Here is a 17,229-nt window from a genome sequence, read left to right on the forward strand (position 1 = left end):
GCGGCTGCCGTGGAGAGGCGGACGATGGCGGCGGCTCTGATGACGACGAAGCTTCTCCGGGAACTTCTCGTGTTCGCAACGGTGATGAGATTCGAACGGTGGAGAGATGGAGCCGGAGAATGAATCATCATACCGGAATCCGCAGACTTTTTAGATTCTCATCCTTTTCACCCCAAAAAGTTTTTTTTTTTTAATTTCTTCACAAAAAAGTGTTCTGTTTTGGGATTGAACCTGGTGATTCCCGCTGAAGACCCTATCCTGTTGCACCACGTGTCAAGATATGAGTGGTTCGGATCTAGAATCTAAAGCTTGAACACAGTTAGGCCACGTGGCAAAATCCGAGGCATGATTCAGGAATTAACGGAAGAAGATCACTCTGATGAATGAACTCGATCAAGTTCATGTCAATTCTCAGATGGGGTTGTCAGGGCAGATGCAAAATTTCAACTTTCTGGGCAAGATTGACAGTATACATACATACAATGCAGGGAAAGGTATACACACACACACACATATATATATATATATGATGAATCAGAGTGCATAGTGCTCAGAAGAAGCGAAATCCACCTGAATTGCTAAATCATATATATAATTATACATATACGTTTCATGCGTAATACAATGTATCAGACAAAAAAAGGAAATGAGTATCTAAAGGCCCTCCTCCCTCTTTTCCCATCATTGCAAGAAAGGTAATTTCTGAAGACCCCGACTTATGTTACACTCTGACCTTTCACAAAACACAACAGACCACAAGAGAGGGAGTATAGAATCAAAGAATAATCACCCAACCAGATGAAGCTACTGAACTGAGACTGGAATCAGTACGCTGTTCGTTGTCATGGACGGATCCCAGAGAAGATGATGATCTCTCTACTGTGCTTCTTTGATAGCCTGATCGAGAAAATCATCCGACAAGCCACTCCCACTCTGGGTTCTGTTTCACAAGTTTAAGGACAAATCATCATCACTCCCTAACCCATCACTGTTAACTTTGAACCTAAGTTATCGTGGCCTACTTTCCTCCTTCTCCATGCTCTTTCTTCTTCCTCCCGTGTAACATGGCCAAGCATTTGTTCTTTTTTCCAGAGAGTAAGATCTCAGTGGAGCTCGGCGACACAGCCTGTAATTGTCCTCTACCCTTGCAAGAACAATAGAGATGCGCTTTTGCTTTGATGATCCCAAATGGAATGTTAAATGTATAAAGTGATCAGCTGGAGTTTCCAGCAACTTCGGCGGCTCGTTGTCTCATCATCTCCATCACGGCAGCTCTGCGCCGTGAATCTGATTGCTGCTGCAACCTTCTCAGATGCTCTTTCAGATCTCTGAAGAAAAAATAGTTCATCATGATCAGATACAAAGTCGTATGCACAAAGTGCTGCTGTCTATATCAGAGGTTGACATATTCAATGCCAGCTCATCCAGTAAAGATCTGATAATGCCTCAGGCTCTGTATCTCTCAATTGTTATAGCAATTTCTCCATTGACACGCGATAAGTTAGTATTGACATGTCAAGAAACAAGATGACAACAAAGAGTTTAAAGAAATGGACAGCTGAGGTTTTACCTGCAACGAGGCACATGACACTTGGATTCTTTGCAGGCCCGGGCATGGAGTTGCAGGAGATACCACATTTTCTTGCAAAGAACACAACCTCCCGAAGCACGTACTTTGCATTGTATGCCATGGCGGAATAGCCCCTTCACTTTGCGGCAATTCGGGTATTGGCAATGCGGGGAACGGCATTGTGACGCATGTACCAGAAGGTCGAGCATTTTTCTTAGCTGCAATTTAATTACAAACCGATGTTACCCATACGCAAAGACATCGTAAAATCTCCTAATACTTTGCCCATCTTCAATTTTCCCAGAGATCAGAAAACACCTTGAGCATGCAAGGAATAAATAAGCAAAGATAAGAGCATAAACATACCTGCAAGACCCGCAATTGTCTTGCTTCTTTGTTCTGAGCGTTTTGATCAGCCAGAGATGGATGGTTTGTCAGTTTATGAGGATGATTAGTTCCACCATCTTTGTTGTAACAAGCGTTACACACATCATAGTCAGGGCAAACTTCACAGCGCCAGCCTTGACCAGTTTCAATGTCGAGGTGACATGCATTGCATGTTGTGACAAAGGCAGGAGCAGTTGGGTTATGTAGATGATAAAGCACCATCATCGAAGAATGTTTTGCCCGCCTTAGTGTGTCGTACTGATAATGGTTCCCTTGACAAAGACTCAGGAATGCTTGCCTTGTGTCAAAAAATTCACTTTCAAGTATCTCATCTTTGTCCTTGGTATCTCCATTAACATCGGTAATCTCAACCTGCAAAACAAATAATACAAGCCACATTGTCAGAAACAATGAAATAATTGACATGCAGACATGCTGATTAGTGACAGAAGAAAAAAACTAAAAGTCAGTGTCGTTTTCTCAGATCCTTTAACCAAAACAAGCACAAGAAACTCACAGGATACAGTGTGTGTTTATCCTTCTGATTAACAGGATGTCGTTCTCTGTCCTCGCGTTTCTGTTCCACCTCATAGCACCTGAAAGGTAGATAGAAAATTTAGCTATTGGAGATGTAACTATGCTGCTCTGGATTTCTACATAATTTTCACTTGCAATTTTTCATTCACTGCCAAAGAAAAATCACAGTTCAGTCCTTGTCTGTACTGTCATGTTCGATTCTTCCTTTTCCTTCCTTTTTTTTTGTCCGTCGATAGAACCCAATTGAAACCGGTTTGACATCATTCTACGAATTTGATTCAATTTTGACAGTGATTGGGTTCCTTTCAAGAAGATACAACCTCAGTTTCCACATCATAACAATCAAGCGAAGTTCAAAGGTGTCAGAAAAAGGAGGCTAGACATACATAAATAAGCAAATCATAATGGAATAATTCTTACTTCTCGCATATCTGGAAATTTTTGCACTGGCTGCAGACCCAACGAATTCCAGATACCATCAATATACAACAATGAGTGCAGCAGTGCTGCAAGTGAACCATGATAAAATCTTCCTTCATCGGGTGAATGGTCTCACCAAGCTGTAACAAAACAAGAGAGTAGAATTAAAAAGAAAATCGATAAATGAAGAGAAAGTAGCAGCAAAACTTGTACATAAAAGGACCGAATAACTTTGCAATATACAATGAAAGAATAACCAACAGAATGAATCAATTACTTTATGCATTAGCAGCAGATCCTTGGACGCATTTCCAGAAAGATCGGACTGCCCAGATGCTTTCAGAGCCCTTTTTGTGATGGTTTTCTTAAGTATTCCTTTTTTATTGCCCTTTCTGCCATCTTCTTCTTGGCTCATTTGGTATATAAGATCTTCTGCGGCACCTGGCCAGTAGTCACCGTCAAAATATGGAAGCCTAGCCGCTGTCACTTTAGCTCTACATTCACCGGTTTGAATGAAAAAATGATCGTATAGATTTGTAGTTTCCACTACAATGCCCTCCTTTGAAGCTTTCCTCAACATTGCTAAGTACCTGATAAGAACAAAAGCAACTAGAGGTTGTAATAGTTTTACATGCTAAACAAGTAACAAAGAAGATCAATAAAAGACTACTGGACTGACCACTCTCGTAGTTTGTCAGACTTTGGTGTCTTCTGAATTTCAGGATGACAATATAAGATATAATCCTCGCCTTTCAACGGTGGACAAGCCCATATGTAGCAGCTGGTGAAACCACGCAACTTGCAGTATTCAAGGTATCCAATCTGAAAACAGGATCGTGCCACCCTGTTGAAGCCACCAAATAACATAGAAAACCACATTGGATCATAGAACAGGACTTACCAGAATTTCATGGTAAACAAAAGTACGTAGAGCCTCTCCACTGAAAGCTTTAACGTCAGGTCTGAAGTACTTTACAGAATCCAAATAGGAGAGATAAACACGCCGCTGATTTGGGAAAGAACATTCAGATCCAAACTCTTGGACATACATTCCAAATAAGCATACTTCTACACCTTCAATCTTCTGGAACAACAGAACTACCTGGTAAAATAAAAGACAGGTGGATAATTGTGTAGCACATTGTAGGAGAGGGAAATCCAAGGAGAAAAAAGATTGCAAAAATACAGCACATTTGATGTAAGTGCACATTGATCATTATTACCTTGGACTTATAAGGAAATTCTGTTGGGTAATTATCCTCCTTAAAAATTTCAAGGAAACGGGGTTTGACTTCCAGCTTCTTGTCAACAGAGGAAACAACTCTAATCACAAGGGCTTCAGCACTAGGAATCTGTCAAAGTCAGTCCAACAAGACAATGAGAATTAGCATGTCTGTTTCAGCCAAACAGCTCTCTCTAGTCAAAGCTTTCCATCAGCAATAAAATATAGAATGAAAGATTACATATCACATGAACGCCATAAAACCTTCAAAATCCCATCAATAGATTACCTCATCATAGCTTTTTCCTTGAATCCTGGCTCTCTCCATTCTTTCGTGCTTTAACCTCCTAAATAACCGCTGCTCTATATGGTCGCTGAGTATTGTTCTTGGCAGGTCTTTCGCTCCAAGAACAGCGCTCTGAGGTAAAGGCTCTCTCTCAACACGCTCCACCTCTGCTATATAGCAATAAGGGCAGGTATACTCAGCTTGTCCCCCATCATTCCGTCGCCCATTAAACAAAGCACAGATTTGATGCTGCCAGGCTTCACATTTATCACATTGGACCCACTGCACATAATCATAAAGAGAAAAAAAGTAAGGAAATATTCAGAAACACCATACAACAACGGAAGTCAAATACCACAACTGAGTGGACAGGCTTTACCCATTCTTCAGTCTCTTCATCATTTTTCTTTTTCTCAAGCCTGGCCTTAGGAATAGCAGTCCCTTCCGCGAGTATGGTGTCTCCACGAGAATCATTATAACAGGGAATACAAAAGTAATGACGAGTATCACCAGCTCCGACAGTGTAGTAATTTGCATTTCTCTTGATGCGGCATCCACAAGGGGTACAGTAAATAGGCGGTGGCTCAAAGGTAAGCTTCTCCACAGCACATAATTGGCAGGAATTCTCACTCATCGAATGCTCCATCGCCTGATGCTTTTCAGCTTTGGCTTTACTCTGCACGGATATAGAAGTAAAAGGACAACAGATTCAACAACAATCAACAACTTGGAGACATTATAAATAAACATTTTAAAGAGACGAGGCCTTTGTCAATAGTTAAACACTTTCCTGGTACATGAAAGCAGACCAAATCATAAAGGAAAGAAAATCCTACAAACAGCACATATGAAGGATGGACACTAATAAATATTGTTCCTCAGTACATATATAGAGTTAAGAAAGTTACAAACCTGGCCAACCCATTGCCGAAGACCACGAATATGTTCTCTTACTTGCTCTGGAGTGAACAATTCAGTTAGCGAAACACCCTTTATCGTTGGTTTTCCAGACTTGGACGCACGTTCAGGAGACTCCACCAAATTTTCTTTCCTAGGTGCTTCAGTTTCCTTCTCAATTTTACAAATTTCTTGCTTCGGAGAACCACCACACTTGTCATGTTTAACAGATTCACTGACAGGCCTTTGCTTGGAAATATTCTCACTGATATCATTTTTTGTCTCCTTGAAACCAGATCCTGCCTGACCAGAAACATCAGAAACTTCAACTTTCACTTCCAAGGTATCAAGCTTTGATGGTGCACAGACATTGCTGTGCCTGTAATCCTTTCTTTCAACATCCTGTGGTGATTGCACTTCTCTTACTGAATCAACTGAGCTTTTGAAATTTTCCACTGCTGAAACAACAGGTTGAAAAGACTGCTCCACTTTCAACCGTTTTAATGAAGGTTGCAAATTGTCTGAGATATCAGCACTAGGCGGAGGACCAGAAATTGATCCACCTGGATCATTTGACTTTCCAGCTCCATTCACTTTGATTGCTGCACTGTTCTCGTTTCTTAAACGTGCAAGGGCACGTGCATTTGCCTGTTGCTGCAAGTAATTCTTCACAGGAACGCAGACGGGGCATTCTGAATCCTTGCAATTCTTATGGTGATTAATCAATACCTTTGAGGGATGGCAACGCGGATACCGACATTGAGGTACAGTACAACTGTACAAGTGTTCCCATAACTTCTGAACAGTAATGCAGTTCGGGTCATGGCACTTCCCTTCGGGGGCTTTGCAGAAGCGTGCATGACGCAGAAACAGGAGCCATCTCTGTTGGTTTTTGAACCTGGGATCTTGGTTTATATTTCCATATCTACCTGTGGATCCAGTAGGATTTTGTGGATTATGAGATTCAGACGTAGGACGAGAAACATGACTTTGACCAATAATAGATCCTTCCAATGAGAGATTATTGGGTTGAGCTTCATCCATTCCAGACATTCTTTGACGGAAATCCTCCTGAATGTTCTGTTCATTTGGCATGCTACAAGACATCTGACTATTTTCCTGTGACTGGGATTGCCACTGACCGTGCGGACCTGATTCTGACTTTGGTTGGACCGAGAGGTTGCTATAATTGTGAATGGATCCTGAGCCCAAATTTTGTGGATTCAGCATCTGCTGAATCTGTTGAGTACTTTGAGGAAGTGATGTGCAAATATCATTCTGAGTTGCTGGAACAGATAGAAGCTGAGGACCAGCAGGACAGTCTTCCACAGAGTTCTGAAACTGGTTCTGGAACTGAGATAGTTGGAACTGCTCAGATGCTAGGGAGTGCATAACTTCACTCGGGTTCTCCATCCCCGATTCATGTTTAACATGAGTAACCAGGTCAGAAGCCACCTGAGGCTTCCCAGAAACATCATTGCTAATAAATCTTTGTTGCTGCTGGCTCTGCTGCTTTAGTTGGTGTTGATGAAGAAATTGCTGCTGCTGCTGCTGTTGAAACTGATTAGACTGTTGCTGAAATTGATTGGGCTGGTGCTGAAATTGTTGCTGTTTATGTGACTGCATAAATGTATCTATTAGAAGAGAAGACTGGAAATCTTTGTATCCAAACTGATCAATTGATTGATGTTTCAGTGGCGAACCTTGTTGAATGCCTAAAGAATTTGACTGATTACTTACCAGAGAAGAGTTGGCTCTAGATACGGGGTGCAAATTTGGTGTAATAATGTTCTGAGCATTTGTCATTGTCCCGGCAGATGTTACAGCTCCATACAAATTTCCAGATCCAAAAGGGTCGGGATTGGTTGCGCCATATCCTTCACCTGAAAATAAATAAATGCTCTCAAGCTGATTGATTTTTATCACACTCACTGACTATTGCACCGGTGCAAGAATTACTGAGCATATGAAAACTGGACAGACAGAAGCAGACAGAACTAAGAGAAAGAAATTACCATGCATTCCCGGGCGTTGGAGGTTATCAAAAGTCTGATGTAAATTTCTGGGAGAGTTGGTGTAAGACAGACTTGAATCTACACTTTTTGAATTCATCCCCATACCACTACTCAAGGAATTATTTGCCACACCAGGCGACTTTTGTTGCATGCCAGGCCTAAATCCAGCACCCATTTGATTTTGACTACCAAGGTTGTGCAATATACGACTATTTTGGCCACCAAAATGCTGTCTTTGTTGTTGCTGCTGCAGTTGAGGTACCATTGCAGGCTCAGCAGCAGAAAAGCCACCATTGTTGGAAGTTTCAACACTCATGTAAGACTGCCCACTACTGTTGCCATTGTTATTACCATTGTTGACAAATCCTGGAGTAGGAATCATCTGGCTAGGCATTCGTTGCATACTCATGGATGCCATGGTCCCACCAGCACCAAGGCCAAAGTTTCCTGATGACTGCTGGTATCCATTAGACAGATTACCTGCAATGGAGAAGTTAAGGTGTTATGAGAAAATATGAGCAGGAAGAACTTTTAGAACTGGCATCTAAGAAAAGAAACAACCTCCATGCATGCTGCTAGCAGCTAGTAGACTTCCAGTGTTCATAGCAGATGTTGCAATGTTATTATTTCCAACCATGGCAGTATCTATAGATGAAGTAACCATCATATTCGAATTCCCCCTACTGTGTGGTAATCCAGGAGTAGGTATCATTGTTCCAACAGAAGAAGAATTAGCATGTCGCTGATTGTAGAACTGTCTGCCTTTGATTAGGCTTGTAAGACGAGATTCTAGGGTTTGTGGGTTCATGTAATCCTCCTGCAGCAAAAATCATAAAGTTTCACAAATTAAAATAAAAACATATCAAGATACAGAAACAAAAAAAGGTTAATTAAATCGGAAATATATCAAAAAGTATCAACCAGCCTTATCGGATTTCTAGAGCAGATCTCGATTCCTATAGCTGAAACCTACCCGGATAACTTTTCCTAGAACACATGAGTATTTTGAGATACCTTTGTCACAGCCATTTTAAACAGCCCCTCCTCTAGCCGTCTAGCGACATCCATATACTTCGCCTTCGATGCATCATCAGCTGGAGATGGTTGTCGTTGCTGTAAAATGTTGAAGCTGCGAAGAACAAAAGAAGGAGGAGTTCAATTAGCAACAATCTCATGTGCGGCAATCCATTGAGAAACTCTGACTCCAGACTGCACTCCCTGAGAGAGTCAGATCAATTTAAGCAGAAAGTCTACAAACGAAAAACCAGTATGACATTGATAACACTGGAATACAAACAAATATATTTTAGAAGTAGAAATTTCAGATAATATTTGGATCACTCATATGTTCAAAACCATAGTGGGAATGCTGCCAAAAAAAACATAAACTTGCTTCCCCAACCCACATTTAAACAATTTGATCCATCATATAGCTGCTCGCAACAATCAGGCCATACACCATGAAAGCCAATGTCATTGCCATAAACCAACAGAGCATGGTCCGGACTATTAATAAGGCATAGGTACATAGACAGAGAGTTGGAAACTTACATCTTGCTTCGCATGTACTGTCGAAGTTTCAAAATCTCATGGTCCATGGGAACAACAGAGCCAGGCGAAGGCCCGACACCAGCAGCTGAAAGAGCAGAACCACCAACTGAATTCTGCATTTGGGAGTTCCCATTCTGCTGGGCCATTGTCCCCTGATTGGGAACCTGCCCAGATATCTGTCCTGACATATGAGCCTGAACATTCATGTTACCTCTTCAATCTCCGTCGCCTTCTCCTAGTTCTTCTTGTAACTAACACTAACAAACACCGCATAACTGTACTGTCCTCGAACAGTCACAACACCCAACGCTCATCTCACTGCTCTCAACTATTCTTCAGATGATGATCTCAGTATAGCAGCACCAACATAGCACACACAATTAAGCACTCCGCGAACTGTCTAGCAAGAAAATTTCAGTTCATCAGAATTTGATATCAATCAAGTTGGACTATGATCAAAGCTACTAAAGCTGGAAGCAAAATCACTTCCAGTTTATCAGAATTTGACCTCAATCACGTCAGACTATGATCAAAGCTACTAAAGCTCGAAGCAAAATCACGAAGATCAAAAGAAACAATAGAGCACGAAACAATAAGGACAATAAACAAGCAACCCCAGGTTAATCAAACTACATCAGAATCGAACAAACAAAAAGCCCCAAAGCAACCCTAGGATTTATCTCCAACCTAGAAGAAGGTTCAAGGTACAGAAATGAGCAATCTTCGCACCAAAGAGCAGAACCCAGAGAAATTTCGCCCTCACTGAGTCGCAGACAGGAATTGATGATGGTGATTACGATGATCGAATGAGCAAGATGGCGAAGAAAGGGCAAACAAAGTCGGTGAACAGCCGATATCGCACGTGTGAACTCACACGAGCCGAGTGGGGAACAGAAGAAAAATTGGGATCGAGCACGTTAACAATTCTGGGAAGAGATTCCAAAACCGACAACGGAAGAAGAAAAAAAATGTCGACGGAATTCAATTCGGAAGGATTCCTGTCCTGGGCTTGGAGTTTTCGATTTGGGCGTTTCGAAGGCTCGTTCGATTTGGGGATTTTGATTTTTTTTTCCTTTTTAGGGATTTATTCATTTTTAAAAAAGGAAAGAAATAAACATAAATAAAAAATTTAACTTTTGTAATTTATATTTTAATATTATATTTGTCTAAGTTAATTAGGACAACCGAAGTGCGAGAAGAACAGCAGCAAGCAAGCTGTCGGAGATGTACATGATCTTGTCCGTCCGATCAAAAGTCCCTTAATTTACGAATTTACCCTCATGGTTATCCTGTTTGAATCCCAAACCGAAACCAAAACAGCACATAACAGGCAATAGCCGAACTAATTCTGGTAAACCGAATCTAAACCGATTTAATTCTCCGTACCAAATTCAGCACATAACAAAGGCAATAACCGAACCTTTTTTTTTGGTAAACACCCTTGTTTTGGTACAAACAACCGCCAACCGGTCAATTTCCACACGGAGAAATCAGTATGATTACAATCCCAAACCAACATAATACGGATATTCATTATGGTTGGACCAGAGATCTAATGAGACGATAACCGGGATTCTGGTTAACCAATTTGTTCCATTAACCGAGAAAAACCGGAGACATACACAAGAATCTACAGATACAAGAGCTAATACAACCTGCTGATTCTTCCACACAGGCATAATAGATAGTTCTGATCCGAGTACACGCTCTTCACCAAAGACAATGGTAGAATTGTTTTACAAGAGCGTTTAATTGAAGGTGGAAGACCGGTGTTTTGGTGCAATGTGGAAAGAGTTACCGCAATTGATGGGAGCTTGCATGAGAGGATTCCATCTATCAAATATCATCCTTCCACCACGGCCGATTCTACCCTGAAACCTATACGGAGGTTGCCCGGGTGGAGCTCCGTTTCTCGATGACGATGGAGGGACAATACCCGCAGCAGCCAGTTTTTCGGGGATAAGTGGTTTCGTGAACAGCAATACAGGCTCATTAGGATCCTATCATGATAAAGGCATGTCATTCCAGATTGTTCAAATAAATCAATGCTGGTGACCAGTTTTTGAGAGTGGATGGAGAAGAGATAAAGGGTACCAGTCTGTTATGCCATCCACGGAGCGAGTCCCGTCTCCTGAACTCTTGCCTTGGGCCACCAGCTTGAGATATAGCCAGATTTGGTTCGGCAAAACGTTGATGAGGGACAGTGGAAGGTCTTGAGCGTGCCCGAATGCTCGCGTGATCATCTGAATCCATAAATTCATCCTCGCTCGAACCAAATCTGTAAGATGTAGGAGTAAAACCAGGAAGTGCCAAGCTGTCTTCTAGGAGCTCGGTTTCGTGCTGTAAGGAGCAACAGATAAAGGTTGAGAATCACTTGAATAAGTCTCTATGAGTTGGAAAGGTAGACCAAAGCACGGTATAGTTTTTGCCGAGCAAAAAAATTGACAAAGGAGAACTATGTCTCTGATTGTTAGACTCTATCATATATATTTGACATACAGGAAAACCAGATATTACAAATGCTAAGTTGAAATTTAATATATTCTAAACGTAACATTGGCGTGAAAAGGTGCCATGGAAACAAAAAGGAACCAATCGAGATATTAGAGGAATACCTTGTATTTGAGTTGGATCCTTTGAAGGCTAACCTCACTCTCCATGACATCCCTCTTCTTTTCTTCTCTCTACCAAATATAGAATTTTCATCGAGCATTTTAGGAGAATGCAAACCTCTGTTAAAAAAATAAATGAAGTAACATACAAGTTTATTTATAAAGAACATAAGAACACCTTAATGAGGGCCTCGAGAATGGTCTTTGCTTGGTCAAGATTGCGTCTGACCTGATAATAATGAAACCCCAGAGGAAACACGTTAAGAATTCCAAATATAAGAAACAATTAAAAAAAAGTTCCGCACACAGGATTATCAGGTGAAGTCTAACATTATCAACTCTAGGAGAATTCATTAACCATTTCAGAGCTCGGATCACTAACATATAATTAACCACCGAAAATTGAATCAATGCGGAAAGATGTTCAAAGTTGCATTGTCAAGATGTTGTAGTACAACAGATTAGAGAAACAAACAAATTAGAAAGACTGATCAGATCAAACAACATAAATAGTTTCGGGATCTCACCTGGCGAAGCTTTTCAAATGACTGCACATTGTTTTCTCTCCTCTGCATCTACAGAGAAGTCAGTTTCGTCAGTATTTTTCATCCAGCAGGGATAGAAATGCCATAGTGCGAAGGCATTTCTCATATATGAAATCAAGAAAGTGACAAATATGTATTAAAAAAGAGAAATATAGATTGCAAAAACAAGACACCATACCCTTCTCGTGTGGAGTCTGTGGGCTTTTTCCCTGGGCCTAAACACGTTGTATGGATTGGTGTCATTAACAGGTGGAGGAGGCTGTTTCAACCAAAGGGAGAAGCATTAACTAAATGTGTGGGCAGCTCCTTGATGAATTCATCTTTGCACATAACCAAGAACAAATACAAATGATACAAAGACTAAATGACAGTACAAACCTGTAAACGCCGTAAAATAGGCTTCTGCCATCTTTCACGCTAAGAAAACGGCAGAGAGTAGAAAAAAAAACATGTGTTACTGTCATAATACTACTAAAAAAGGTATGGTGTGCACGAACATAATCAAGCATTACCAAACCGTGCCACATCTATCTCTAACGTCTAACCTTATCTTTCCAATAGTTGAAAATAGCCTGGAAAACCCCATATTTAATGGACAAGGATTGCAATGCCTGAAATCACAAGGAAACAACACATTAAGAATACCTTTTTTAAATGGTTCAAGAAAATGAATAGCATAATATGAATGAGAAGCATAAGCGACAAGAGCCACCATTGTTCCAAAATAATTAAATATTTCTAAGGACGGACTCCTCTACAGGAGGTATTACAAACAATCGATGCAAACATAGCCATCATCAGCACAAAAGTGAAGCCAATATTTATATTCATCATCTGTACTTGCAAGAAGAGAGAGAAATTACAACATCTGTCAGCAAACAGTAGCCGAGGAGCGCTTATTCACTGTAATGAGAACAAGCCTAATCCTAAATCTTTTCTTTTGACTTTTGCAAATCAAACTCGGTTCTGGATACCAAAACAAGAAAGCATAACAAAAATATAAGTAAACCTCAATAGCAGCATCAAACTGCAGAAGCACTGGAACTGGTGAACCAAGAGTAGGTGTGATAACTCCAGCTCTTTCCCGTGCTTTGTGATCCAACACCTCTAGTTTAAAAAGAATGCTCTCGAACCTGTACCAAGCAATTTAGCACAATTACAGAAAACATTGTGGGAAGATCGATGTTAGTTTAAACAAGAGAAAAGTTAAGTATTTTACTAGTTAGCCTCCATATGTGAGGCTTATCAAACAAGAGTCAGTGCTTTTGGTTACTGCTAGATCAAAAGTTTCATTACAGCACTTCTAACCAATCCAACCAATTCTAAGATCCAAAACATTTGTGCACCAAAAATGAGATGGAAGAGTATAGAATTGTATAATATCCACCTAACCCATCTAAAATACCTAAAAACATCAAATATTGTAAGCTTGAGGGAGATTGAAATAACCCACTCTGTCTACACATGTAAGTATGGTAAACATGTCAACGAAGATATAAAATTATAAGAATTGTAGTTAGAAAAAAAACAGGTAAAAGATAGAGAAAATGATGCGATTAGATACTTTACTTTTCAGGTGACAGAATCTTCTTATCCTTGTTAAAATGATCAAGCCAGTCATCATCCTCGTTGTCTAGGTCATACTCCACAAATTCTCCAAGCTCAGCTCGGGCTGTAAAAGGAATTTTCGAGCTCCATATAACAGATAAATCATCTTAAAAGAAAAGCAACAGATAAACATATCAAGTACGAGCACCTACCTCCTCGTGCACGTGAGTAAGAAGTAGGCTGACTGAAAGTCCGTGAATAGTCCCTTTCATATGTATCCACAACGACAAACTGAGGTGTAGGTATTTCCGCAGCCAATTTCTTGCTGGGCACTTGAGGCACCTAAGAATCCAGAAGAGTTAAACCTTAACCTCTCAGGGAGATTTACATCTAAACCGAGGCCAAAGCATCATACTCGTTAGCTTGAAAGAAAATCCCTTAACCCGAACCCGAATGGATGATTCCCTGATATGCAATGAGCTCCAAAGGATATGGTTTATGCGTACAACGACAAGCCAGAGATACATATATACACAAACAAACTTGAAATTCAAGAAAACGGGTTCACCTCATGGTCAGTCTCCACGGAAGCTATTCGTAGCAACTGAGAATTCCTAGTGGTAGAAGTAGGCGTATCATCATCTTCGAAGTCTCTGACCGATTTTAAAATAGGAAGCTTCTTGTGTATATCCAAGGGACGAGGTCGAAAAGATAACCTACTCATTTTACCCTCCTCCCTACTGTTCTTATATCTATATAATTAAATGAACACGAACACGAACACTCTCATTCCATCTTTGCTTGGTCGGTTGTTCCCAAAAGACTGGAAAAAGTACAATCTGCAAATGATAGCAAGTGCCGTTACGCAAAAGCTGCAACAGAAAGCGCGCATATTTCCACTGTAATTCATTCCAATTCAAAAGTCCGCGACCCTAAATCCGAAAATGCAAACAAAATTACCAAAAAAAAAAATGGTAACGATAAGAAAAACCAAAACAGACTTTACACTTACAGAACGTGATAAATGGTCGAACAAAACGTGGCGACAAACACGAAGCAGTCGAGATTACCCGAGAAATACAAATTCTAGGGCCAGGGTTAGGTTAAATTCCCTTCCTGGGTACAATCTGAGTTTCTAGGGTTTTTCCTCCCGGACAAATTCCGACAGCTACAAATCCTCTTCAGGCGGGATTTCTCCGTCTTCAGTGCTTGACCAAAAGGACAAGAAGGGGGCAAAATCGAAGAAGAGAGCAGCTACATAAATGTCGCGGAGCAAATCTGCAGAGGAGAAGAAAAATATTAGTGTAATGGAGGTCGACGTTCGTGATTTTGGAGACAGCTTCAATTGAACCGAGGAGGGAAATTCGGTTATTTCGGGTTCGGGTTTCAATTCCCTGAATGTATTGGGCTTTTAACTTCTAGCCCAAATAACGCAAAAGCCCAGTTTAGAGTTGTTGGGCCCCATTTTCGTTATTGGTAGAAAAAAATTCTTTATTATGAGTTTTTTCTATTTTTTTTATATATGGATACTACTTTTTATTTAGTGTGGGAAAATTTTTTCCGAATTATTTGGAATCAAATTCATAAAAAGTTATTAGTTTTATCTTCTTTTTTTCATATGTTCGTGTGATTTAAAAAAAAAGGTAATGAGAAATTGATTGAAAGAATATTATACTAAAATCCGAATAGAAATTGGTATTTTTGTTAGTTATATGATATATGGAAGAAAATGGTTAAATCCATACTTTTATATATTTTCCCTTTTATTATTCATGAAAAAAATGAAAATAACACTTATAGATTTATAGATGTTGAAGTACTTGCCAATTTTTATAATTTTTTTGGATAAATTTGTTAGTTATAAATTTTTTTTCATTACAACTTTGATCCAACTAAATTTTTCACAGAATTAGAAAAGTTTATATTAATATTCTTTTTTCAAATGGAGACTCGAATTTGAATTTATAATGGTTGATATAGCGTAGATATACAATGTAGACGCATTTGCAATGATGAAGATGAGTATCAAGATAGTAATGTTGACGAAGACATTTAATGTATTTGTATAGTTTAGTTTTAATTATTTGATTAATTCATACAAATTAATTAGTACTAGGTTCATGTATTTTTGTAAAACGAAACCAAATTAATATCTTCGAAAATTGTATCGTATTAATATTGTATCTCCCCGGCCGTTACATGTGAAATTGAACATCCCATTCCATTAGCCAAAGAGAATCCAAGAATATAGTGAAACATCAAGTTGTCTATAATCTTCATTGTTGTTCGGTACTAAATTTCTTTAAAAAAAATCATTACAACACGATGTTATATATATATATATATATATTCTACGTATATCCATAAATACATAACTGGAAACGGTAACGGATCTGTACTAGAATCAAATGTCATTAGGTTAATTATTTTTTAAAATACAATATATGATATCGTTATTTTCACACTTAAAAAAAATCATCAAGCGACGGATAATAAAATGCATCCAAAATATAAAAAAAAAATAAGCCAGTACATTGAGTGGAGTGCATGTGTCGAGCGATCATTGGCTATACATTAATTTCGTGCAATTCTTTTTTTTTTTTTTGGGATATTGATTTTAAGATATGAGGATAAGGATTATATATATGTACACGAAACACACAAACGCAATCATAAACCCAAAGAGCCAACAAAATGGCTATGGCCACTGCCTCATCTCCATTATCTTTCTCTCCAAACACTCTTCAGCTCCTCAGGTCAATTTCCTCTCTCTCATCATATACTTCTTTTTATTGGATATATACATATATTTATGGTATTATACTGTATTGTCAATATATAGTGAAAATGCGAGCCCAAGAGGCGACCGGAGTGCGTGGAGGACCGGAAGAAGGGATGGTGGACGAGCGGTGGTTCGGGCAGGCAAAGGAGTGTCGAGCGTCTGCGAGCCACTTCCTCCGGACCGGCCCTTGTGGTTCCCCGGAAGCACTCCTCCTCAATGGCTCGACGGCAGGTACCTTCATATTTTCTATTTTTATTCTTAATTTTCTGAATAAATCTCTTAATACTTTAATCGTATACGAATTTAAACACACAGAATTAACTTGAAAACTAAATAATACCCACAAAATCGATAGGAAAATGTATAAATATAAAAACAATTTGTATTTGTTTCCAGTTTTCCCCGTTAAAAGCAAAAGCTAATTCAATAACTATAAAATACATAATCCAATAATTATAAATATATTCCGACAAGATGCATTTACGTTTCAATAGTGTAAGAAAAAGGTTATAATATAATTACACTTACGCTTCTCTTGACACTTGTTTCATCCCAATAATTTACAGTCTACCGGGAGATTTCGGCTTTGATCCTCTCGGACTCGGTACGATCGCAACATTTCCCGGTTTACATCGGTTTAACCTGATCTAATAGCCAAACCGAATTAACTCGGTTTTCAACAGGCTCCGACCCGGAACTCCTCAAATGGTTCGCTCAGGCTGAGCTAATGCACAGCCGGTGGGCGATGCTCGCGGTGGCAGGGATCCTTATCCCCGAATGCCTCGAACGTTTAGGATTCATCGAGGATTTCTCATGGTACGATGCGGGGTCACGCGAATATTTTGCAGACCCCACGA

At 39.7% G+C, this 17,229-nt stretch overlaps 4 protein-coding genes across 8 annotated transcripts in view; 1 reads left to right on the forward strand and 3 right to left on the reverse strand.

Annotated features, from left to right (window-relative positions):
• Positions 1-220, reverse strand: part of LOC104808109 — a 1,081-nt gene extending 861 nt beyond the window's left edge. The window contains exon 1 of the mRNA XM_010533647.1: positions 1-220. This exon is cut by the window's left edge and continues 246 nt beyond it. Coding sequence (XP_010531949.1) covers positions 1-131 — 131 coding nt within the window. The 5' untranslated portion in view covers positions 132-220.
• Positions 221-553: 333 nt separating this feature from the next.
• On the reverse strand, positions 554-9,939 carry LOC104808111 (histone acetyltransferase HAC1-like). Of its 3 annotated transcripts, none has more exons than XM_010533660.1 (18): positions 9,615-9,939; positions 8,886-9,281; positions 8,349-8,463; positions 7,896-8,151; positions 7,335-7,814; positions 7,060-7,202; positions 5,335-6,939; positions 4,802-5,098; positions 4,426-4,704; positions 4,138-4,266; positions 3,816-4,016; positions 3,594-3,736; positions 3,192-3,504; positions 2,915-3,054; positions 2,475-2,553; positions 1,937-2,329; positions 1,571-1,788; positions 554-1,328 (listed from the first exon to the last, which is right to left on the reverse strand). In XM_010533660.1, the coding sequence occupies exons 2-18, from the start codon at positions 9,089-9,091 to the stop codon at positions 1,214-1,216; spliced, it is 5,112 nt and encodes a 1,703-aa protein (XP_010531962.1). In that variant the 5' UTR covers positions 9,092-9,281; positions 9,615-9,939; the 3' UTR covers positions 554-1,213. The 3 variants fall into 3 exon arrangements, with proteins under 3 accessions (XP_010531962.1, XP_010531959.1, XP_010531961.1); XM_010533657.1 differs by having other exon boundaries at positions 9,573-9,939; XM_010533659.1 differs by having other exon boundaries at positions 8,886-9,285; positions 9,573-9,939.
• Positions 9,940-10,441: 502 nt separating this feature from the next.
• LOC104808112 lies at positions 10,442-14,922 on the reverse strand. Of its 3 annotated transcripts, none has more exons than XM_010533662.2 (13): positions 14,661-14,922; positions 14,159-14,429; positions 13,803-13,932; positions 13,612-13,714; positions 13,052-13,175; positions 12,588-12,653; positions 12,421-12,459; positions 12,221-12,301; positions 12,025-12,072; positions 11,676-11,726; positions 11,501-11,569; positions 10,980-11,225; positions 10,442-10,885 (listed from the first exon to the last, which is right to left on the reverse strand). In XM_010533662.2, the coding sequence occupies exons 2-13, from the start codon at positions 14,312-14,314 to the stop codon at positions 10,634-10,636; spliced, it is 1,365 nt and encodes a 454-aa protein (XP_010531964.1). In that variant the 5' UTR covers positions 14,315-14,429; positions 14,661-14,922; the 3' UTR covers positions 10,442-10,633. The 3 variants fall into 3 exon arrangements, with proteins under 3 accessions (XP_010531964.1, XP_010531965.1, XP_010531963.1); XM_010533663.1 differs by having other exon boundaries at positions 12,025-12,066; positions 14,603-14,922; XM_010533661.2 differs by having other exon boundaries at positions 14,603-14,922.
• Positions 14,923-16,255: 1,333 nt separating this feature from the next.
• LOC104808113 (photosystem I chlorophyll a/b-binding protein 6, chloroplastic) overlaps positions 16,256-17,229 on the forward strand; it is a 2,126-nt gene continuing 1,152 nt past the window's right edge. Inside the window, exons 1-4 of the mRNA XM_019201933.1 lie at positions 16,256-16,346; positions 16,433-16,603; positions 16,939-16,976; positions 17,056-17,222. Coding sequence (XP_019057478.1) covers positions 16,285-16,346; positions 16,433-16,603; positions 16,939-16,976; positions 17,056-17,222 — 438 coding nt within the window. The 5' untranslated portion in view covers positions 16,256-16,284. The remainder of the gene's footprint in view (positions 16,347-16,432; positions 16,604-16,938; positions 16,977-17,055; positions 17,223-17,229) is intronic.

Source organism: Tarenaya hassleriana, unplaced genomic scaffold (assembly GCF_000463585.1).
Source record: "Tarenaya hassleriana unplaced genomic scaffold, ASM46358v1 Cleome14, whole genome shotgun sequence".
Classification (NCBI taxonomy): Eukaryota; Viridiplantae; Streptophyta; class Magnoliopsida; order Brassicales; family Cleomaceae; genus Tarenaya; species Tarenaya hassleriana.